General features: G+C 37.7%; 1 protein-coding gene across 1 annotated transcript; it reads left to right on the top strand.

Annotated features, from left to right (window-relative positions):
* Positions 1–530: 530 nt before the first annotated feature.
* LOC308694941 (uncharacterized protein) lies at positions 531–25,732 on the top strand (the record flags this gene model as incomplete). The annotated part of the gene is made up of 14 exons (XM_081372798.1): positions 531–583; positions 667–714; positions 7,910–7,964; positions 8,128–8,176; positions 8,258–8,305; positions 22,271–22,399; positions 22,488–22,619; positions 22,714–22,848; positions 24,084–24,108; positions 24,217–24,249; positions 24,370–24,405; positions 24,538–24,616; positions 24,759–24,815; positions 25,129–25,732. Exons 7-14 carry the CDS (start codon positions 22,497–22,499, stop codon positions 25,730–25,732), a joined length of 1,092 nt encoding a protein of 363 aa, XP_081228924.1. The 5' UTR covers positions 531–583; positions 667–714; positions 7,910–7,964; positions 8,128–8,176; positions 8,258–8,305; positions 22,271–22,399; positions 22,488–22,496.
* Positions 25,733–26,229: the final 497 nt, after the last annotated feature.

Here is a 26,229-nt window from a genome sequence, read left to right as displayed (position 1 = left end):
AGATCTTCCAGGAACCACTTAAATGTTAAGAGATCTTTTAATAACCCTTTTATAGAGTTCTAATTTCCCCCAAAGCACTTTGAGGTCTCGTGGTAATGACAAGGTGACTCTCTCTCTCTCTCTCTCTCTCTCTCTCTCTCTCTCTCTCTCTCTCTCTCTCTCTCTCTCAGGCACACACACCGTCTCACGCAAGAGGTTTAGCTCAAAGGAAATAGCCTAGCTAGAACGGAAACACAAGATCATAGAGGCACTTCTTCTTCTCGGTTGTTTCCGCATCGCTCCTCTTTCTTTACATCTGGTCCAGTTCATCACTCCTCACTGGTGTCTCGTGTGTTTCTGCTCATAAAGCTGATTCTCCAGCAGCAACCGGAGGAGTTTGGGTCTGCTCTTCATCTTCCATCACTCACTCGCGGCAGGTATCAGCTGTGTTTCATATATATCAACTGTTTCAAAATTAAGTAAATCTATAGGCTAATATTTTAAGTATAGGCTACAAGCCACGTGATATTCAATTTCCCGTGATGCCTTTCCAGCCAAAAAAATTGGAGCCATTTTGTGTAGCACATGTGAAGATGGTGAAAAGGTATAAGCTTAACTTTCTATAAACTTGGTAAAATATTAGATTTTGACGTTTTAACATTAATAAACACTTGTTTATTGTGTTAGTGGGTGAAGATTTTCTGAAACGCAACGTGGTGAAGACACTGAAAAGAGGTAAGCTTAACTTTTTTAACTTAAGGTACACTCGTTCTTTTGGTCAAGAAATTAACTTTTAAACTGAATTTCAGAATTGCTACGAATTTTCAACAATTAGAAACGTGTTACTTACGAATAGGTATGAAAATGTAGTGTTAATGTAGCCTATGAAATGAGTGACTGTGCGCGAGTATTCAAACGTCTATTTTATTTGAATTATTAAGCGAATGAGCTTCCATCGACCGGACGAAAAAAATTCGGGACAGTCCCGAAATCTAAGATGTTGTCCCGAATCCCGAAATATTTGGGATTATATTTGAGTAGGCCTAGTATAATTTTCGGGACAAATATAGGGTGACCAGACGTCCCGGAAATTTCGGGACAGTCCCGAAATCTAAAACAGCTTAGATCACGCTAAAAAAAACACACACACACACATATATTTTTAATGTTTTATCAGACACTAGCTACTCAAGATTTTGCTTTAGTATAGGTCCCGAAGATTATGCTTTAGTATAGGTCCCGCAGATTATGATTTAGTATAGGTCCCGCAGATTAGTATAGGTCCCGCAGATTATGATTTAGTATAGGTCCCGCAGAATATGATTTAGTATAGGTCCCGCAGAATATGATTTAGTATAGGTCCCGCAGATTATGATTTAGTATAGGTCCCGCAGATTATGATTTAGTATAGGTCCCGCAGATTATGATTTAGTATAGGTCCCGCAGATCAGTGGGGATTTCTTTAAGACTGCAAGGGAAGCTCGGCTTCCCCTATAATGTCAAAAAAATGTATGGTCAAATATGTACTATTGTGTTAACATTTTATTGACTAAAAATGCGTTAGAAAACGTTAATCTCAAAGACGAGTTCGTTCAGAATCAGTTACATACAGCAGGCCAGGTCGGCTGACTCGATCTCCTTCTCATACATTCCCGTAGCGTCACAGACAGTGCATTTCCCTGTTGAAGCCCAGCGTCCATTGACTTCAGTGGGGCTGCTCTGAACAGTTTTTTTCAGCACTTCGAAACTAGACGATCATTGGATAAATGCTGCGATTATGTCCCGCCCACGGACGCTCAGCGTCTCTGGGGGTGAATGAGGAGTGGGCTGGCCCGGACTCTGGGCTTCCGCGTGATGATTGGAGGGGCTGCATCTCCTTTTGATTGACAGCGATTTCATACAATAAAAAGTCGCTGCCGCTGAAGCTGTTCGAGCTCAGTTCCATCGCGGATTTTTCAAGTGATAGTCAAAAGACAAACTGCTGCTACCTATTTCTTGGTATTTGCTTGTCGAAATTGCTAGCCATTTTTCATAATACATTTCACACAATTATACATTTATACCTTTATTATATTATTACTTATCCTATTATATTTTTTATAATATTATTAGTAATAATTAAAACAATAATAATTAAAATAATAAAAAAATAGCCTATATATTATTAGTAGTATTATTATTAATAATATATAGGCTATTTTTTATTATTTTAATAATTATTGTTTTAATTATTACTTATCCTATTATATTTTTTATAATATTATTAGTAATAATTAAAACAATAATTATTAAAATAATTAAAAATAGCCTATATATTATTAGTAGTAGTATTATTATACTTTATTATATTATTATTTATACCTTTATTATATTATTACATTTATACAATTATTCCTAACTCTGCTGGCCATTGAGAGGACACTGGTCAAGTCACTGGAAAAGACGCCTAGTTGAAACGACAGGGTCACAGAGCATTTTCTTGAAAAGGAACATTGGGCAGAATTTACGTATAAATAAATGGACAATTTTTATGATGTAGGCCGAAAATGAGCTTCCCCTCTTTGAAAGACCAGCAGCCGCCACTGCCGCAGATTATGATTTAGTATAGGTCCCGAAGATTAGGCCTATGCTTTAGTATAGGTCCCGCAGATTATGCTTTAGTATAGGTCCCGCAGATTAGGCTTTAGTATAGGTCCCGCAGATTATGCTTTAGTATAGGTCCCGCAGAATATGCTTTAGTATAGGTCCCGCAGAATATGATTTAGTATAGGTCCCGCAGATTATGCTTTAGTATAGGTCCCGCAGATTATGATTTAGTATAGGTCCCGCAGATCATGCTTTACTATAGGTCCCGCAGATTATGCAAATTCTACAAAAATATCGTAGACTTGAATTTAGACGTTGATAAGCGAGCGCAAGTTGCCGCCGCCGCTAATAAAGTGATTGACTGGTCGCGGCACTGAACAAAATACTTCGGCCTGATGTCGGGTGACACAAAGCAAATTATCTACACAATTATTTAGTTTTCTTACTTAATGACCGACACTTTAGTTGTAATAATAATTTTGGCATAATGCTTATTAGCGTATAGACTATAGTCTGAAAGGTCTGATTATTTACACTGTTACAACAGAAATTATTATTATTATTTTTCACAATGACATTTGAGTTCATGATTTTAATGTAGTTTTTTTGTGGCAGACTAAAGACTCAAGACAGACTGTTGATCTTTGAATAAAAATATATTTGTTTCAGGTTTGAAATTCATTATCTTTTATAGGCTGTAGTGACAACGACGACTCTGTCTAATAAACCTTCGAAATTATTATCAAAATAAGTAAATGCCCTTTAAACAAAAGTTTAGCTTCAAATAAAGATTGTAGATCTATTACACTGTAAGGCTATTCCAGTAGTGACTGTTAAAATGTTTTCAATGCGATTTGTTGAAAACATCTGGACAAAAGTCTTCATTAGTTAACTTTATACACACACACACACGCACACAACCAGTGAGATTTTTTTAATGTTTAGTCCCATCTGTTCACCAAGGCTTCATTTATTTGATCCAAAATAACAGCAAAAACTTTTCTTTTTTCTAATTCTTATCCTCCAAAACAGACAGAACGGAGAGAGTGTAGAAGGGCAAAAACGTTTCGGCAAAATACGGTAGGCTAGATAAGGATTCTAAGCATATAAACTGACAAACACAATAAAACCGGCAAATGTTTGCGAGTTGTATCTTCGTGAATATGTATCTTCATATTTGTAAATATTAATACAGATCTCTGATTTTATTTTTGTTCTTGCTCCGTCCATGCGATAAATGCACGTTCTCGTTCTTAAATGAGAGGTTTTCTTGCTAATCTCAATTTGGTTTAAACCAAAAATAAAATCAGTGTTGTGTATTAATATTTACAAATAAATATGAAGATACATATTTACGAATAAATATGAAGATACATATTCACGAAGATACAACTCGCAAACATTTGCCGGTTTTATTGTGTTTGTCAGTTTATGGTTTCCTCCAGTGGCGCTGCTGGTCTTTCAAAGAGGGGAATCTCATTTTCGGCCTATCATAAAAATTATTCATTTATTTATACGTAAATTCTACGTTCCTTTTCAAGAAAATGCTCTGTGAAAAATGAATGTAATATAATAAAGGTATAAATAATAATACAATAAAGTATAATAATAATGCTACTAATAATAATATATGTTTAATTATTATAATAATTATTTTTGAATTATTACTAATAATAATATAAAAAATATAATAAGTAATAATATAATAAATGTATAATTGTGTTAAATGTATTATAAAAATTGGCTTGCAATTTCAGCAAGCAAATACCAAGAAATAGGTTGCAGCAGTTTGTCTTTGAAAAATCCGCGATGGGACTGAGCTCGAACAGCTTCAACATCAGCGACTTTTTATTGTATGAAATCGCTGTCAATCAAAAGGAGACGCAGCCTTTCGACAGATCCTCCAATCATCACGCGGAAGCCCGGAGTCCAGGCCAGCCCACTCCTCCATTCACCCCCAGAGACGCTGAGCGTCCGTCAGCGGGACATAATCGCAGCATTTATCCAATGACCGTCTAGTTTCGAAGCACTGAAAAAAACTGTTCGAAGCAGCCCCATAGAAGTCAATGGACGCTGGGCTTCAACAGGGAAATGCAATGACGCTACGGGAATATATGAGAAGGAAACTGAGTCAGCCGACCTGCTGTATGTAGCGGATTCTGAACGAACTCGTCTTTGAGACGAACGTTTTCTAACGCATTTAAGTGAATAAAATGTTAATACAATAGTACATATTTGACCATTCATTTTTTGACATTATAACATTCAGTCTTAAAGATATCGCCACGGCTTTCCTCCCACAGACGGAAGCGTGCGAGTTACTTTCAGTTCATAAAGGACAAGCCTACTGCAAGACACACACAGACACGCGCGCGCGCGCTGACAGATGCAGATAGTTCGGGGCTCCTCCGAGAACATTTGGATTTCTCTGACCTACAGATGTGCGATTTAAGACTTTTGAAGGTCAAAAACATGTAGCTAAAGGAAATATCTTTAACCCCATGTCAGTGTTCAGTAGATTATTAGTCAATACCAGGGGCGTCATTTTTTTATAACCGTTGCGTCACACACACCCCTGAGAGTATGGGGGTATTATTGTTGCAATTTTCCAAATAAATAGATTAATATTCACAAATAAATGTAAAGAGATTCACAAAAATGTTTCCAATTCACAAATAAATAGATTAAGATCCACAAATAAATGTAAAGAGTTTCGCAAAAAAATATAAAATACACAAATAAATAAAATGAGATTTGCAAATAAATAAATATTTACAAATGTTTTATTATTTTACAAACACAACTCTGCCTGGCATTTATTTGTGAACCGCTTTCTGTGCATTTGTGAATCGCTGCACACATTTGTAAATCGGTTCCTGTGCATTTGTAAATCCCCTCACGCATTTGTGGATTTTGAAACACTTCTAGCGTTGACGTGCAGACAGATCCACAAATAAGTGGACTCCACCCACCGCCTACTCAAGCCAATCAGATTATTACTGTCAGTCTATAGTAAAGGTTGTAACGTTTCATTGTTGTTACAACTAACCCAGAGTCATGTAGCCATGAACTAGCTCACCTTACAGCTAACAGGCAAAATATTAGCACTAACAACTTGCATGGAAAATATCTACACAGACACACAATACACATAATAAAAGTTTGATGAGTTTTACTACAGAGCAGAAATTCCCATAAAAAAAACACAAAAAAGTAAATGAAGTAACTTTCTTATCTCAAACTTGTTTTTTTTTTCCACTCTAACATGTGCTGTGTCTGCCACAGGGCTCTACTTTATCACATGTGGAATAAGAACTAAACTGAGCATGTGCGAAGTGAATCAGGTGATTTTATAGTTGGAATTGTTCTTGTTACAACTGACATGTGTTACAACCTGACCCAACCTAACCCCAACCCAGGCACCACTTAAATGTTAAGAGATCTTTGAATAACTCTTTTATAGAGTTCGAGTTCCTCTAATTTCCCCCAAAGCACTTCGAGGTCTCGTGGTAATAAAATCTCTATCTCTCTCTCTCTCACGCACAGACACCGTCTCACGCAAGAGGTTTAGCTAAAAGGAAATAGCCTAGCTAGAACGGAAACACAAGATCATAGAGGCACGCACTTCTTCTTCTCGGTTGTTTCCGCATCGCTGCTCTATCTGGTCCAGTTCATCACTCCTCACTGGTGTCTCGTGTGTTTCTGCTCATAAAGCTGATTCTCCAGCAGCAACCGGAGGAGTTTGGGTCTGCTCTTCATCTTCCATCACTCACTCGCTTCGGGTTTCAGCTGTGTTTCATATATATCAACGGCTTCAAAATTAAGTAAATCTATAACATTTTAAGTATACAAGCCACGTGATATGCAATTACCCGTGATGCCTTTCCAGCCAAAAAATTGGAGCCATTTTGTGTAGGCTAGCACAAACTGAAGATGGTGAAAAGGTAAGCTTAACTTTATAAACTTGGTAAAATATTAGATTTTGACGTTTTAACATTATTAAACACTTGTTTATTGTGCTAGTGGCGTTCATTGCATTTTTGGTCAAGAAATTAACTTTTAAACTGAATTTCAGAATTGCTACGAATTTTCAACTATTAACGTGTTAGCCTACTTACGAATATGAAAATGTAGTGTTAATGTAGCCTATGAAATGAGTGACTGTGCGCGAGTTTTTTAATGTTTTATCAGACACTAACTAGGCTACTCAAGATTTTGCTTTAGTATAATTCTCGGGACAAAGCGACCAGACGTCCCGAAAATTATACTAAAGCAAAATTTTGAGTAGTTAAGCTTCCATTAGGGTGACCAGTCCCGAAATGTCCCGAATCCTGAAATATTTGAGATTATATTTGTGTAGTATAATTTTCGGGACAATTAGTGTGATCAGGCGTCCCGAAGAAAATCGGGACAGTCCCGAAATCTAAAACAGCTAAAATATGTAAAAAAAAAAAAAAATAGTTTTGAATGGTTTATCAGACACTAACTTCTCAAGATTTTGCTTTAGTATAATTTTCGGGACAAAGTTACCAGACGTCCCGAAAATTAGGCTATAGCCTACTAAAGCAAAATCTTGATGTCTGATAAAACATTAAAAACTGTCCGTGCAGGTTGAGTCGTCCTGCAGCCCCCGCCGGCTCCTCGTTGGCAGCATCTTTTTTTTTTCATCTTTTTTTCCTTTTATTGAAATTCTACAAAAACAGCCTAGGCTATCGTAAATTCGTAGGCTTGAATTTAGACATTGATAAGCGAGCGCAAGTTGCCGCAGCCGCGAGGAGTGTGCAACCACTAATAAAGTGTGATTGACTGGTCGCGGCACTGTGTGGAACAAAATACTTCGGCCTGATGTCTGATGTCGGGTGACACAAAGCTAATTATCTACACAAGTATTTAGTTTACTTATTGAATGACCGACTATTTAGTTGTAATAAAATTGTTGGCATTTGGCTTATTAGCGGTAGACTATAGCCTGAAAGGTCACTGTTACAACAGAAATTATTATTATTATTGTTCACAATGACATTTGAGTTCATGATTTTAAGGTTTTTTTTTTTTTTTTTTTTTTTTTTTTTGTGGCAGACTAAAGACTAATGACAGACTGTTGATCTCACTCACTCACTCACTCTCACGCGAGAGGTTTAGCTCAAAGGAAACAGTCATACAAAGAGGAAACTTAAGATCAAAGAGGCACGCCCTTCTTTCTTCTCGGTTGTTTCTGCATCGCTCCTCACTTCTGGTCCAGTTCATCATTCCTCACTGGTGTCTCGTGTGTTTCTCCTCATAAAGCTGTTCATCTGGTCCAGTTCATTAATATTTTTCTGCTCATTAAATTCTCCACATCCAGCATCAACAGGAGGAGTTTGGTTCTGCTCTTCATCTTCCATCATCACTCGCTTCAGGTATCAGCTGTGTTTCATATAGGCTATGTGGACTGATGTTTGATACGAAAAAGTATATCGACTAGGCTACTATAACAATTGCTTCAAAATTAAGTAAATCTATAGGCTAATATTTTAAGTATACAAGCCACGTGATATGCAATTTCCCGTGATGCCTTTCCAGACAAAAAATTGGAGCCATTTTGTGTAGCACATGTGAAGATGGTGAAAAGGTAAGCTTAACTTTCTATAAACTTGGTAAAATATTAGGTTTTTGCGTTTTAGCATTATTAAACACTTGTTTATTGTGTTAGTGGGTGAAGATTTTCTGAAACGCAACGTGGTGAAGACACTGTAAAGAAGTAAGCTTAAATTTTTTAACTTAAAATACACTCGTTCATTGCATTTTTGGTCAAGAAATTAACTTTTAAACTGAATTTCAGAATTGCTACGAATTTTCAACTATTAGAAACGTGTTACTTACGAATATGAAAATGTAGTGTTAATGTAGCCTATGAAATGAGTGACTGTGCCCGAGTAGCCTATTCAAAAACATATGTCTATTTTATTTGAATTATTAAGCTTCCATCGACCAGACGAAAAAAAAAAATCGGGACAGTCCCGAAATCTAAAATGTTGTCCCGAATCCCGAAATATTTGGGATTATATTTGTGTAGTTCTAGTATAATTTTCGGGACAAATATAGGGTGACCAGACGTCCCGGAAAATTCGGGACAGTCCCGAAATCTAAAACAGCTTAGATCACGCTAAAAACTAAATAATTGTGCAGATAATTTGCTTTGTGTCACCCGACATCAGGCCGAAGTATTTTGTTCCACACAGTGCCGCGACCAGTCAATCACTCTTCATTAGCGGCTGCGGCAACTTGCGCTCGCTTATTAATGTCTAAATTCAAGCCTACGATATTTTTTTTAGAATTTCAAAAGAATTCCAGTCCTGGCTGCAGGACGACTCAACCTAACACTAACTAGGCTACTCAAGATTTTGCTTTCTAAAGCATAATTTGCGGGACGTCCCGAAAATTATACTAAAGCAAAATCTTGAGTAGCTAGTGTCTGATAGAACATTAAATAATAATATATATGTAGCCTATATTATTTTTAAATATTTTATCAGACACTAGCTACTCAAGATTTTGCTTTAGTATAATTTTCGGGAGGTCCCGCAAATTATGCTTTAGAAAGCAAAATATTGAGTAGCCTATTAAAGCATAATTTGCGGGACCTACCGAAAATTATACTAAAGCAAAATCTTGAGTAGCTAGTGTCTGATAAAACATTAAAAAATAATATAGGCTATATATATGTAGCCTATATTTAGCATTACATATCGCTAGAATAATTATTTACATAGCCTTCTGCAACGTTAGTTACCATTATATTATCTTACTAGCTATTTATAACTCATAGAAAGAGTGCAACGTTATAAAGTTACATTACATGTAGGCTATTGCATAATACATAAAGATTTGAGGACCAAGTTTGTAGTCAAAGTATGGGCAGGCCAGTCAATGTAAAGCATTTCGTCCCTACCAGTGAATGTGCCATAACTGTTTATCCGTCGTCATCGGTGACCCTGCATGTTTACTAGCCTGCGCGTTCACGGCAGGCTCCGCTGTGGGGGGAACTTTACATAACAAAATACATGTTTAACAGCTAGTAGGCCTAACGTTATATGTTATGAATCTTACACGAAATTCATCTTCATCACAGTGCAACTAATGGAAATGGAAAAACGTGTATCAATGCAACCTGTTTTTAGCTTTGCCTTATAGTTATAACTAGCTCGTTAGCGAATCAAAAAATATATATTTTAAACTTTACCAATATCGATATGATAGCTTGATAGTGAGTAGGCTACTAAAATAAAACTTATTTGTTTATATTCATAATGATAAAGTTAGATTTTTTTTATTACATGTGATTCTGACATGATGCTACATGCACTGCGCTCCTTCCTCTCCGCTCGTCTCAGGTAAATAATGCGTCTTCCAGCTCAGCTGTCGGAGTCGCGCGTTCATGTGTTTTGGGGGCGTGGCTTTGGAAGGACCCCAGAAGGGAGAGGGTGGACTGAATGGAAATAATGAGCTGTCTTTAAAACAGTCGTTAGAGGTCTACATACACTCGATTTTTATACTTTCTTTTTCAGAATACTTACATTTTAATTATGTATTGATATATACATAAAGTTTAAACAAATTTGAAAATAAGTTTTTTAGACCATTCTTACTTACCCCAGCTTTAAGCTGATTATTATACCATGATTGACAACATGTGGTTTGATACCTTGCGGCCGCCATTTTGTAAACATGCATTTTTCATGAAGATTGTCACTGTTGTCACTTTTCTTATAACACCAGTGACTCATTTATATATAAACTGTATTCAAAGCTTATTTAGTTATTTGATTATTTTAGTTGCTTTGGTCAGATATAGTTAAACTGAGAAGCAGTGACTTTACAGACAGTGTAGAGATGCTGATCCTGAACGCGTGATCTTTATGATCTTTTACAAACTGCTTTCTCTAAGTGTCAGTGATAGATTGTGTGAGTCACATCTGCTTAATTATAGTTGAAGAATAATGATCTGTGGTCTCATACGTCACTGGAGTTACTGTCTGTTTTTCTGTCACATTAAATAAAATGTCGCATGTGAAATTCTGATAATTTTACACGATGTGGGAGTTGTAATTATCCGGTCAGTTTGAACGTCTCACATTTGGGTTTCAGTCACACGGTTAAATTAAGGGATACAAGAAGATTGTAATGCGCTTTTTTTCCGTCGTTGGTATAAGAAAAAAATGTAATTAAATAACTTATTGTCACCATGCAGGGAAATTATGTTCCACAGTTTAAAACAACACTAATATTCTAATACTCGCACATTTAATCTAAATGTTTAAGTAAAACATAGTTTAAATCATTATTTTATATATTTTAACTGTTATTGTGAACATGCACTGTATTTATTATTCATCATTAATATTTACGGGTTTCCTTCATCTGCCGTCAGATAGGCTCATATGCGTCAGTGTCACTAAACGGCCCAGCGCGCTCGCGCCAGCGACATTAAAAGGGATGATATTTGCTTCAAGTGATAGGCTTGGCGAGTGAAATTATATTTGTATTGTCTTTTTGTATCATTTTCTTGCAATCTCTGTCTAAAAACGTGACATTTAACTCACAGATTTCCAGAATAAAAAAGCGTCATCGTTCAGCTTAAGTTCAGTGATGTTTAATTTTTGTTGTAAAAAGTTGTTTGTTTAATGTAATGGTGTCAATGCCGGCAGATCAATAATATTGTTGAATATTAAATCAATGTTAAATTTAAAGTCCCCAACTAAGCAAGCCAAGCCGATGCAACAAAGCTGAAAAAGACGACAGTGGCAAACCAAAACTCCATCAGGGCAGAATGGAGAAAACCCTTGGGAGAACCCAGACTCAGTCTCTCAGTTCTCCTCTGGCCACCGAGCGATCAGTGTGTGATTATGATCCAGCGTTACAGGTCAGAGGTCAGACTGGATCAGAACATGCAGAATATGTAGTTTCATCTGAAGATCAGAGTCCTCTCGCCGGTATGGAGACCGCTGTGTCTCGTGATCAGAGTTTACTCCAGACGCAAATATTCTCCAGTCAAGTGTGTGTTTATGAATCAGCTCCTGTGTGTGAAGTGTGTACGGCTCTCTCAGGGGTGTGTGCGACGCAACGGTTATAAATGACGCCCCTGGTATTGACTAATAATCTACTGCACACTGACATGGGGTTAAAGATATTCCCTTTACATTTATTTGGCCTTCAAAAGTCTTAAATCGCACATCTGTAGGTCAGAGAAATCCAAATGTTCTCGGGGGAGCCCCGAACCTTGCATCTGAAAGCGCGCGCGTGGGTGTGTGGTGCAGTAGGCTTGTCCTTTATGAACTGAAAGTAACTCGCGCGCTTCAGTCTGTGGCAGGAAAGCATATAAACTGACAAACACAATAAAACCGGCAAATGTTTGCGAGTTGTATCTTCGTGAATATGTATCTTCATATTTACTTGTAAATATTAATAGAACTCTGATTTTATTTTTGGTTTATATCAAATTGAAATTAGCAAGAAAACCTCGCTCATGTAAGAATGTGCATTTATCGCATGGACGGAGCAAGAACATAATAATGCGAGTGTTAAATGCATATACTTCGGCTTGTTGTTAATGCTGGCAAACTGTCATGTTAAACACCAGCGCAATGCGAATGCCCTGTTCATCTGTCAGTAAGAAAGCAGTCATGCAGGACGATACTTTACGCAGGTCTGAAAGCGAGATGCTCAAACACTGGTTACAGTAAACACGATGGAAAAATAGCATAATGGACATCTTAAGTTTCATTATTACATCTACTTCATCTGAGCTTGTAGACCACAGTATGGGGGTTCCCTCATTTAAATGTTAAAAGCCAGGGTGGGTTCTTCTTCTTCTTCTTCTTCTTCTTCTTCTTTTCCACCCCATCATTCTACTGTTATTAATCAAACAGTTGAAATAGTGGACAGTTTCAGATAACTCGGAGTAACATTGGCCAACACACTTTGATCAGCACATTATGGACATTCTGAAAAGAAGTCATGAATTAAGGGATAAAAGAAGATTATAACTGCGCTTTTTTCCGTCGTTGGTATAAGAAAAAAATTAATTGATTAACTTTATTGTCACAAGGGGGAAATTCTTTTCCACAGCACTGCACTTGTTTAACACACACAACATAACCAATATAATACATAATACAAAAGACAAAAAACAAACACGGTTACACCTTTGTGAATTTGGTCCAGTTCTTAACAGAAAGCATATTGAAACAAATAAAAACAAATAGAGCAATACAATAAAATTGGCTGAAAGATGCTTTGATAAAGCGATAATAATCGAGGAGCAGCGTTTAGTCCTTGGAGTTTATGAATGACTGACATGACTTATTTTCTGAATGGTCATAATGTGCTGATCAAAGTGTGTTGTCCAATCTTACTCCAAGTTATCTGAAACTGTCCACTATTTCAACTGTTTGATTATGAAGAAGAAGAAGAAGAAAGAAGTGGGTGGTAATAGACGAGAAATGTGCACTTTTCTACCATCTTACTGACAGTGTTTCTTCAGTCATTCAACTGGAGGAAACCCACCCTGGCTTTTAACATTTAAATGAGGGAACCCCCATACTGTGGTCTACAAGCTCAGATGAAGTAGATGTAAGAATGAAACTTAAGATTTCCATTATGCTATTTTTCCATTGTTTTCCTGTAACCGGTGTTTGAGCATCTCGCTTTCAGACCTGAGTAAAGTATCGTCCTGCATGACTGCTTTCTGACTGACAGATGAACATTCGCATTGCGCTGGTGTTTAACATGACAGTTTGCATTAACAACAAGCCGAAGTATATCATTTAACACTCGCATTATTATGTTCTTGCTCCGTCCATGCGATAAATGCACGTTCTTAAATGAGCAAGGTTTTCTTGCTAATTTCAATTTGGTATAAACCAAAAATAAAATCAGAGTTGTGTATTAACCCTTAATCACTGTTTGGGGTCACGCTGACCCCACTGGACTTTTCCTTCATTTTTTAAAAGTGTTACCTTCATCTCAGGGGCATGAAACTCTGTGACTTTTCCTAAATAATCTATCTAAACATGCACAAAAAAAAAAAAAAAAAAAAAAACTGGGCTTGATTAAGTTGTTCTAAAGGTGTGTAAATTTTTTTTTACCTTTTAAGGTGTTTGACCCCACATTGAAAATGAATGGGAAAATTAAAAAAATGACTTTTTTTAATTTTGTTTGTCAAAAAAATTTAAGTAAATCCATTATAAATCTAAAAATTTCTACATATAAACCAAGGTCTGGTTCTAGAGCATAAATAAAAAGTAGAACGAACTTTCTATCTCATACACACACACACACACACACACACACACACACACACACACACACACACACACACACACACACACACACACACACACACGAATGTGACTGCAACAGAGCATTTTTATAGAATTTGGCAAATAAAATCAACTAAACTGTTAATTTGTGAAATTTTTCAGATTAATGCCAGTGACAAGAATTCATCTTGTTCTAAAAAAATAAATAATTGCTGATAAATAATTTTCTGAAATAAATAGTGTGTGATTACAGTCATGTCATAGTGGTGACTTGTAATGTTTCTGCAAATGTATGTATAATAATTTGCAAAAAGCAGATAATTCAAAATATATCAGAAAACAACAACAAATTCTAACTTTGACAAAACTACAGATTTGTTATGTATTTCAAAATGTTTAAATAAATATTCACAAAATATATATCATAAAGTTGTGAGGAGAAGTTGAAGCATCAAGAAAAATGAAGTGAAAATGAATGAGTCTTTTTGGCCCTCTATTGGATACATGTGGTCATTGCACTTTAATTTAATTTAAGAAATAGTTTTTCGACTAACCTTTAGATGGCAGTATTCTATCCCTAACACATAGAGCAATGTCCAAAAACTATTTAGATTTAATTAAGATCATAGTTTAAGTGATTTTTTTCTTTAAAAAAATAATTTTTCATGAGTCAGTGTATGGCCTAGTTATGTAATTGTGCAGTAAATAGGTAAAAAACTTCAAAATTTCCACAAAAACACATCCTGTTTCACAAAATCTTCATCTTCACGTAGAAACTTTGTCAAACTAATTTTCTGGCGTGGATAGTGAAGGTCTTCATGTGTTTAAGCTTGTTAACTGTTCAGTCCTGTTCATCTGTTGCTGTTCTTGTTGGTGTTACACACATCTCTCTAGATGTTTCAGGAGTTTTTGGAGTAGCCATTGTAACTCTAGAGTTTTAATTATATCCTAAATCTTATTTAAATACCAAATTCAGGAGGCTGGGCTGTAGGTGAGAAACAACCAGGGTTGTAATGCTCTAAGGATGTGACACCTTCAGTAGTCATAAAACATCACACTTAGTGAGATTAACCAGTATTTTTCTTCAAACAAAAGTGATTACAGTAATTTGCTGGTATTGTATTTTGTTTTACAAATAGATTGTGAAGGTCTCTGATAGAAAGATGTCTTCATACCTTTGTTTTACAGTGTTTTTAAAAACACTACATAGATGTTTTATTAGATTAAATATTTAAGAGTTCCTTGTGCTGCATTCTATATCCACATACCCACCCCAAAATTCATGGGAGCATTGTCTTATTTGAACAAGGAGAAGCCGAGAACACCTAGAGCTCACTAAAATACAACAGATTAGAGGAAACAGTTGTTTTTCAAAGTGTAAGGAAGACACACACACACACACACACACACACACACACACACACACACACACACACACACACACACACACACACACACACACACACACACACACACACACACACACTTAACAGTTTATAAACAGTTTGTTTCAGGAAAAGTGCACACAAAATCAAAGTAGCATATAATTTTTTTTAAAAATGTCTCCAAACTGTTACATGCTACAATTAAACTTTGAAGCAATGGAACTTTGGAAGAATGAAACGCACCACAGTGAAAACGTGCCTTGTGTGAACTTTGATGAGGCCAAGAACACTAACACTGTTAAACATGCGTGACAATAACTGTTCCAATTCAACTCTGATGTGACTGAGCTTGTTTCACATATAACTGTAAATTATCACAGTAATAAACAGTCCACTTGCATTTGCTAGCTAACTATTGAAATTTACGATATACTAAAACATTTAGGTACTCTGCTGATGTGAACAAAAACTGCAAGTTTCATTAAAAAAAAAAAAAAAAAAAAAAAGAACAAAATATTAAGACATAAAACACAACGCCTGTTTTCTGGATCAAACCTAAAAGACAAGACGCCTAAAACACTGGTGTCAAAGTATTGGCATGGACAGAAACATTGCACCTTTCACTTAAAATTACTACTCATCAACTGTCTTTAAACAACTGTTAAGTAAATGAACTACAAACACAAAATAACTGTGTATCTATGACTGTAAGGTGAAATGCAGAGTTTTAAGTGTAATAGTTTGAAAATTTTGAAGTGTAATGGTTGAATAGGTAACAGAATAAACGGCATAACTCACTTTTCCTGTTGGGTCATTGTGTCTTGCGATCACACAGTGTAGATAGACCAGAAAGTAGGGATGCACCGATGTGAAAATTGTGGCCGATACCGATAACCGATATTAATATTGCTGTTATGGCCGATACCGATATTTACTGATGTCGATATCTCTGTATAGAAAACAAATTTTAATGATTATCAAATAAAGAGCTATTTTCCAAAACACTTTTTTTTTTTTACTTTAGAAATGACTGATATTGGGCACCTTTACCTGTATGCAAAATATGTCACACATACGACACACATGCATTATATTGCGTTGCATATAATGTGTGCTGGTCAACTTGTCTAAAATTAAGAAACCCTTAGAAAACAGGAAAAAAAAAAACAGGAACATTGTGTACAATTAAGATAGGCTACTTAATTTATTATTCCAATATCCAAATATGATACTAAATAGCACAGGGAAAAGGGCTTCTATTTGTGACGTGCTGTCTTTGCCTTTGAACACTGCACATTTTAAACAGGACACGCATTAGCTGAATAAATGTTAGCCAATTCAAACATATTTATAGAAAACAGTTGACAATGATTAGACAGGAGTCCAATAATAGCATAACGAATCACTTATTCTAAAAATAATAACAAGTAGGCTATAAGGCGAATCCGACATATGGGCTGTGTTAACAGTAAAACGTCCGTCATTTAACGAATTTTAAAAACACGGATGGACAATACAAAATGCTTTCTGACATTTTGAAAGAAAAAAAACAAACAAACAAGAACAAAATTTAAACTTAGCCCGTCAATTTTTCATTTTACAATTATCTTCTCTCTCTCTCTCTCTGTGTGCGCGCGTCCGTGTTTGTGAGAGAGAGCTCGCGCAGCACTGATACAACGGTAGCCTACTTTTTAATCCATAACTAACGAACGCGCTAGTTTTCATACAAACTAAATATGTAACATAATTAGGTAGGCTACTTTAGTTATTATTAACACAATAACGTAACACATGAAGGCTACATTTCTCAACACTGAGAATAAATAATAAATAAATAAACGCCTGTTTCTCCACTCGCGCTTATCAGTAGGCCTAATCCACAAATCACACGTGCGGTCACTTTTGAGAAAAATCAAATTCGAACGGGTATCAAATATCAAGCAATATTCAAATATCTACGAGTCAAAAAACGATCAATCAAAAATGTGTCATGAAGAGGGAAAAATCATAAGTCGCACTGGACTGCGTTAACAATGTTACTGACGGGACAGTTCTCTGTAACGCACGTCCAAAGACTGCTTTAAAACTTTCACAGAGACCTCAAACAGAAAGCACAAAGCCTGTCTTTAAATTTAATTTCGTTTTGTATTAATTGTATCTTAATTTTGATCAATGTTTCATCAAAAATAAACAAAGTAAATATTAGAAAATATTTAATCAGGACATGGGAGGCGAAAGCGCGTGAACTGAAGCGCGTCTCAAATGAACCGAAACCTACCTGCCTCACAGACCTGAGACATAGCCTATATAGAAAGCTTGAAACATCTATTTTTAAACAGAACAATTCAAAATGAAAGAAAACAGACTGTTCTCTGCTTATGTCATCTGTATGAAATGTGTATTTCTCTCAGGCGCGTTCACTGCACGAGTCAGCATCAGTAACTTAATCTTCAACTTCACACGTCAAATATTGGCCTGTTCACATCGGCCCTATTTTGACATCGGACCGATACCGATGTGTAAAAAAAAATGACCATATCGGCCGATATTATATCGGCGGCCGATATATCGTGCAACCCTACCAGAAAGATGTCCTAAAATAAATTTAATTTGTTTAGTCTCAAGCAGTGTCATGTAGAAGGACTGACATTTAATTCTCAAAATGTGGTATTTGTTCATGTTTTCATTATTCCTATGAACATGTTTGACCACGCTCAGAGAGTAGTACAAAAGACTGTACAAAAACAGAGAAACTAAATGTAAAGCGTGACATCGTTTAGTGGAAAAATATAAGTTTACATACTGTATCGACATAAACTTTCACAATAGACCAGGAGAGAGGATTTCTGTATTCTTTATGGCTAATTTTCTCTTTTCCTATATCACTCTTTCGTAATAAATTGACCTCTTGAATTTACTTTTGTACACACATAAATCCTGTATACAAGGACATGCAACTTTATAGTTCTTAATGAGTTTGTATTACAACAGTGTGACATAGTTCCTCTAACAAATCTGACAGAACAGCAAAAAATGTATAAAGATTTTTAGCACATATAGTAACTTTATTTGAGTTAAAGAAGATGGTGATAACAATTGAAAACAAACTATAATCTTTAGTGTTAAGCGGGACGTTGAAATAAACAATTCTGCGGACGTTAAACAACTTAATTTAATACTAAAGCAGCACTCAGTAGGTTCGGGATTTCTTCGCTGTATTCTCGCTTTTTGCTCGCAGGTTTCTCTCTAGAGCTCCCCCCACAGCTTCGGAATAGATATTTGACAACACTGTTGTAAAAACTCGTAGGCGATTCTCAGACACCAGAGGCTAGTAGATCAACGACATCAAAGCCGATGGGACATTCTTTAAAACGTCTTCTTCATTCGGGTTCGGACAGCGTGAGGGAGCGCAATAATGACAGTATTTGAGCAGATTTATTTTGGCCGTAAAGCAATTGTTTACATCGCGAGACCTGATATCACGCGATACTTCCTGACGCGGCGGCCGGCGGCTCAAAGTTGCAAGTGCGGATTTTCCGTTCACGGGCACCAGGGGGGTGCGAAACGACCACCATTCAACCCGAAATAAGTAATATAACCATTCCAATGACTCCGAAGCTGTTCAGTTAAGGTAAAAAAGTTACTTAGAGCACCTTTAAGTATAATGTTATATAATATGAAATAGCCTACTGGTTTGTCAAAAAGAGAAAGTTCAGTCATATTTAAAAAGCCTCTTAAATGAAAGGCATGCGTTTATCACACACGTTTTCCCATGTGTGGAATAGCATGAACTTACATTGGTTTGTCTTCGCCTAAAACAAAACACAGACCAACAAACAAAGAAATGTGAACAGTGTCATCTCAACAAGATGACTAATCTAGTGGTGTAATAAAAAGTCATTTGCAAAACCATACTTACAAACGCGTAACAAACTTACAAATTTCTCATCATTTGAGCTTTCTATATGCATCATAAACAATTTTTGTATGGCCTAACTTATTTTCTTAGTGATTTGGGGTCTTAATTTTACATGGTGATTTCTGCACAAGTCTTTTTTTTTTTTTTTTTTATCTGCAGGTTTTACCAGAGTGTGGAACTTTGTTTACCAGTCTCAAACGTTAATGAATGTGCAGCTCTCAGTGCAATAGTCAGATGTGATTCAGTTGTAATAGATTAAGTGTAAAACATAATAACTTACTTTTCGTGCTGATGCTTCATGTGATCCCACATCTTAGATAGCTGTAAAGTTGCACTAAAAAATATCAACTTAGTCAAACACTCTCAAGCAGAAAGACTATCACTCAAATTCTTAATTTGCATTTATTCCTATAAACACCGAATGTTGACAGTTCTCAAAGGAGAGTCCAACAAACAAAATAGTGCTAACTGAATAAGATGGACACTAGTGGAGTGATAAAACAACACTTACAAGACAAAATGAACAAACTTTCACAATTCCTCACGAATGGATTTTGTGTATTTAATATTAATGTTACTTTTCAATGTATGCTGTGCCCTCTTTTCTTACTGATTTGGTCTTTCGAATTTTACAGGTGTTTTGGACACACATACAGTAACTCCTGTATACATATTATGTTTGAAAGTTATTCAAGAGTGTGAAAACTTTGCATCACAGCGGTGTGACACACCCCTGACAGAATATGTTGGCGTGTAAAAATACACACAAAGAGTTTAGCACAACTATTCACACACACAAATATCTAACTATATATTGTGTCGCTTTGATAGAACCTTGATATCACCCGTTTTTGGGGGTCATAGAAGATGGTAATAGTCGAAACATCCTAAGCGCATCTCTTTAATTTTGTGCTGGATGTTGAAGGGCTAGTGACTTCCATGATATTTTCTAGCATGAAGCTTTGTCTGGATCACTCAACACAAAGTTTTGTGTTCTGACCACACGAAGATTACACTAAGATTAGATTTCTTGAGTATTGCATGTTTGCACTGTACCCGAAACTTTGGCGTCAACATATATCCCTTGTGGTTGTTACACACACACAGATATAATTTGAAATGTAGGTTTGTCAAAAGAAAAAAGGTACATGCATACATTTAAAAAGTTTTCTAAGTGAAAATTGTGTTTTACTCATGTGAGGAAACTGCTCGGCTACAGTACTAGGCTAATAAAAGATGCTGGTCATCAGTCTGTTTTAAAGAATAAAATAAAGTAAAAGTTTTATTTAAAGGAAATAGACAACTTTTCTTGCTTTTTGTATGGCAAACAAATGTATAAAATGTTTGAACGTTTAAAATCCCTGTGTGTCTTATTTTACTCAGAATTTTGTAGTAAAATATGTAAATTTGTTGTTTTGCAACACACACACACACACACACACACACACACACACACACACACACACACACACACACACACACACACACACACACACACACACACACACACACTATGGGATGGGTTAAAAACGAAAACATTTTCTTTAAAAAATACTAAAATAACAAAAGTAACGACCAAAAGTTCATGTTGATGCATGACCAAAAGATGTTTTTGTGTGAGAATCACCAGAAAGCTTTTGATGAAGTGTCATTCTTTAAACATCTAGGCTAGCCTAAACACCTTCACTGTGAGTTAGATAAATGTTTTGATTCTTTGTCTTTTTAACACCGATCCTATTGGCGTCGGGAAACAGATACAGATGTTCTAGAAAAAACGACACCTTTTCTTGTTGCGAAGAATATAGCACGGGGTGTGTGGGTAATTAGGACTCTTTGGCTTGATGAACGTGTCTGATTCTTTGTCTTAGGCATTAACAATTAACATAAAACCTAAAGTTCAGTTACTACTGATCCTACTGAGGTACACACACACACACACACACACACACACACACACACACACACACACACACACACACACACAGTTGTTCTTAAAAGAACATTTACCACTCTACAGATAAGGCGTTGTCGGGAAAATTCGTTTTGCGTACCTACCCCGAAGTGACAAAATAAAATTAAATTCTGTATCAAAATTTATAAGGAAAGACCAGTACTTTGTTTAGGCTTGGTTTGTAGGGAATTACAAACCTGCACACATATATTCAAACGCACATCACTATAGAACCAATTCTTAATGCGCATGTGAATGCCATCAGCGTTTATTACAGGTTCGCGTTTAAAGTCTGTGTAGAGAGAATGGTGTCGGCTTGGCGGCCCCTAATTTAATAACAAATGATCGTTGCGACGGAAGCGAATCAATCAAAACTAACTTTAGCCGGAAAATAACTTTATTAAAGAACCGCTATAAAGCCAAAACAATCTATGTTACCTTAAATTATACGTTTATCTCTGTAAAGCTGCTTTGAAACAATCTACATTGTTAAAAGTGCTATATAAATGAGGATGACTTGACTTGACTTAAAAGAACATCCCCAGACATGTTATTTTAATGAATATAGCCAGTGTGGTGTAGGGGTAATGGTTTTCCTGAATGTCTTGACTCAAATACTTTGACTCAGTTAACATGTATTGATCAAACAACGATTTTGACACTCAGGGTGTCAACATACCATCATGGGTGAATTTCACCCCCAACAATCAAAGGAAAATACAATCAGCAACAGTTTCCCCCATACAGACGTTCCCCCTGTAAAAACAATTGACACCCACTGACCAGTCAGTTTGAGTGACACATGGATTCCCTGTCAATCACTAGTGACAAGGGTCATAAATCAATCAAAGGGGGTCATGAATCAACCAAAAGTGACACAAAGTATATGTTTATACTACTCAGCTTGAATCAGTCGGCCCATTCTCCTCTGACCTCTAGCATCAACAAGGCATTTTCGCCCACAGGACTGCCGCATACTGGATGTTTTTCCCTTTTCACACCATTCTTTGTAAACCCTAGAAATGTTTGTGCCAGAAAATCCCAGTAACTGAGCAGATTGTGAAATACTCAGACTGGCCCGTCTGGCACCAACAACCATGCCACGCTCAAAATTGCTTAAATCACCTTTCTTTCCCATTCTGACATTCAGTTTGGAGTTCAGGAGATTGTCTTGACCAGGACCACACCCCTAAATGCATTGAAGCCACTGCCATGTGATTGGTTGATTAGATAATTGCATTAATGAGAAATTGAACAGGTGTTCCCAATAATCCTTTAGGTGAGTATGTTTAAATGTTTGTTCTACTACACAGTATTAATAAACTGCAGTCATTTGGTTCTTTAAAACATTTCTCTCCTGTTTTCAGCACCGAAACATGAACAGAATCAATAAAACATGTGCAGAGATTCAGACTGACGGCGGGTTTGAATACAGACTTCAGTCTAATATACTGAATCAAACCAATATTCCCGACTGTGATCAGAGCTGGTATTCAGAGGTGTGTGTGTGTGTGTGTATTTCTGTCCTCAAACTACATTATACACACACACACACACACTCACACTTGATCCTCTTGTTTTTGGTGTGTTCAGGACGGGCGTCTGATAGCAGATCCATCATATCCTGAAACACTGATGGATCCTGGTATTTCAGTCTCATCTGATCGTCTCGTCACGTCTCGCTGTGTGGAGGAGCTTCATCATGAGATTCAGTGTCATTCTAATGCAGTAAATCAACTTTCTCTCTCAACATTCATCTGTTTTCATATAGAGTGGTGACAAGACAGGGGAACACAGACATGAAACATGACAGTTATGCTTATAATCATGCTCTTATACAAAAAGCCTAATCCGGCTTGTATGTCCAAATGCTTCCCTGAGTTCCCATCGGAGGTGTTAGAGCTGTCCGCTTTTCACCCTCCACCTTTCTCCTCCGTGGAGGATCAGAGGCTGAATGCTCTGTGTCCTGTCCGTGCCTTACAGACATATGTGGCCAGGACCGGCGCTTTCCGGAAGAGCGACCAGCTCTTTATTTCATGGGCGCTCCCTCACTAGGGGAGTCCCATATCTAAGCAACGCTTCTCACATTGGCTTGTGACGCTATAGCTTTGGGAGCTTTGAATCAAAGGGAGTGCAGCCCCCAGGAGACATTAGAGCTCAGTCCACGAGTGGCTCTTGGGCTTTGCTCAGGGGAGTGTCACTGCAGGACGTCTGCTCTGCTGCCAGCTGGGCTTCTCCCCAGATGTTTGTGCGTTACTACCGGCTGGATGTCACCAGAAGCTCGGTAGCACATTGTGTTTTGGGGGTGGGGCCTTCTTAGCCCTTCCCTGCAACCCTCCTTTTCCCTTTCCAATTACACATTGGAGTAAAGGAACAGGGCCGGCAGGCCATGCACATTCCTGTCACCAAGCATGCATTTAAATTCCTGCCTGTGTGTGTGTGTGTGTGTGTGTGTGTGTAAATATATATAAATCACAGATGAACACAACTTTTATGAATTTCTGAAGCCTAAATGCAGTCGCCAGAAGTAAACAGCTAAAGGTAGGCTATAAACGAAATACACCGTGGTCCCACGAATTCAACGCCACCATAAAACCTCCACTAAGAGATAATTTAGTGCACGAGGAATGAACTGAGAGTACATGTAGCTCACTGACATGTTTAGATCCGGCTGACTACATCATGTGTTGTGAATGCCAGGTTAAAGAGATGTGTGTTTTTTAGACAAGATTTAAACTGACAGAGTGTGTCTGCTTCCCAGACATTTCTAGGAAGACTATTCCTAGTAACGTCACACCTGCACCACTCTATTTAAACACACAGAAATTATGATAATGTTATTTTTATTTAATTATGAATCATTAGATTTGCAGTTCATCAAAACATTAAACAAACAATAATTCATATTTAATCCTTAATGAAACTATAAATGCTGCTTTAATGCTTCGTTTCTTTCATCACAGTTCAGAATAGAGACCATGTTCAGAGGTGAGAGACTCTTGCGTAAAACATCAGTGTGTCCTGAATCAGAATAAACTCTGTGTTAAACTGAATCTTCTGGAAGTGAATCATGATGATTGTGAATGTGTTTTTCAGTGAGGAATGAAACTGCAGCGACTCCAAACTCAGGTGAGTTTCAGCTGATAAACGTGTGTCTAATTCACTAATAAAACACTGATTTAGACTCAGTCCAGTGTGAATGTTTTCTGTCATATTGTCTGATATTTGTGATCGTTGTGTGTTTTAAAGATGTGAATGAAGTGACTCCGTCTCTCCAGATCTCAGGTAAAACATCAAGAGCTTTAAACATCAACGCTAATATTGATTAATCATTATAGATCAGCTGATTTCATTGGTTCATTAATTGAGTGGATCAGCTGATTGTATTATTTTGTTGTTTGTGTATGGCTTGTATAGATCAGTTCTGGTGGATTTCTGCTCTTCTCATCATGATCCTGCTCTTGATTTGTTTCATTCTGCGTAAAAAAATCTTCAGGTGAGTCCAGACTGATCTCAGTTCAGCCAGTAAATCTCAAGAGTTCATGTCGTCATATTCACTGCCATCATGAGATTGCAGTATCTTAACCATCTAAAAAGTATATGTTAATATGTAATAATCAGATTCAGTGTGTTGTCAGATGTCTTCAGAGAAAAGGGCGGTTCATCTGTCAGACTGATGATGGTACAGACAACAGGTGAGTGAATCCTGTAGCTCAACACTAGATGATGATCATGGGTTCAATTCCCAGTCTTTCTTTCTCTCAGTTTGAGATTCACTCCATTACATTTACATGATTGAATCAAATGTGCTCTTTGAATGCAGTATAAATGCAGTGTTAGTCACTCGGATAAAAGCATCTGCCAAATGATAAGTATAATGTACTGAATCTCATACTAAGAGAAAGAAAGATTGAAATAAATCATATCAACATTTAAGAGCTGAAACGGATGTTTAATGTTAACCTACAGTTGAGACTTAAAATTAAGTTTTATCTGGTGCATCTCTAGGTCACAGATGAAGGTCAGATGTAATGATCCTCATGTAGTGCAGTTAAAGGCTTCAGAGACAGAGGTCTGCATCAACATCATGGGCCAGCCAACCAGCCGCCCCTCAATACAGCCAACCAGCCGCCCCTCAATACAGCCAACCAGCTGCCTCTCAACCTGCCCACGCCTCAATACAGCCAACCTGCCTGCCCTCATGATGGCCAACCTGCCCACCCCTCAAGACAACCAACATGCCCGCCCCTCAAGACAACCAACTTGCCCGCCCCTCAAGACAGTCAACCTGCCTGCCCTCATGATGGCCAACCTGGCCACCCCTCAAGACAACCAACATGCCCGCCCCTCAAGACAGCCAACCTGCCGCCCCTCAACCTGCCCGCCCCTCAAGACAACCAACCTGCCTGCCCTCATGAAGGCCAACCAGTCGCCCCTCAATACAGCCAACCAGCCGCCCCTCAACCTGCCCGCCCCTCAAGACAGCCAACCTGCCTGCCCTCATGATGGCCAACCAGCCCGCCCCTCAATAACAGCCAACCAGCCATCCCTCAACCTGACTGCCCCTCAAGAAAGCCAACTAGCCATCCCTCAACCTGCCCGCCCCTCATGACAGCCAACCAGCCATCCCTCAACCTGCCCACCCCTCAAGACAGACAACCAGCCGCCCCTCAACCTGCCCGCCCCTCAAGACAACCAACATGCCCGCCCTCAAGACAGCCAACCTGCCTGCCTCTCAACCTGCCCGCCCCTCAACCTGCCCGCCCCTCAAGACAACCAACCAGCCATCCCTCAACATGCCTGCCCCTCAAGACAGCCAACCTGCCTGCCCTCATGAAGGCCAACCAGTCGCCCCTCAATACAGCCAACCTGCCGCCCCTCAACCTGCCCGCCCCTCAAGACAACCAACCTGCCTGCCCTCATGAAGGCCAACCAGTCGCCCCTCAATACAGCCAACCAGCCGCCCCTCAACCTGCCCGCCCCTCAAGACAGCCAACCTGCCTGCCCTCATGATGGCCAACCAGCCCGCCCCTCAATACAGCCAACCTGCCGCCCCTCAACCTGCCCGCCCCTCAAGACAACCAACCTGCCTGCCCTCATGAAGGCCAA

This window comes from Scardinius erythrophthalmus (assembly GCF_964197995.2).
Source record: "Scardinius erythrophthalmus genome assembly, chromosome: 1".
Classification (NCBI taxonomy): Eukaryota; Metazoa; Chordata; class Actinopteri; order Cypriniformes; family Leuciscidae; genus Scardinius; species Scardinius erythrophthalmus.
This window is presented reverse-complemented; position numbering and strand designations above follow the sequence as displayed.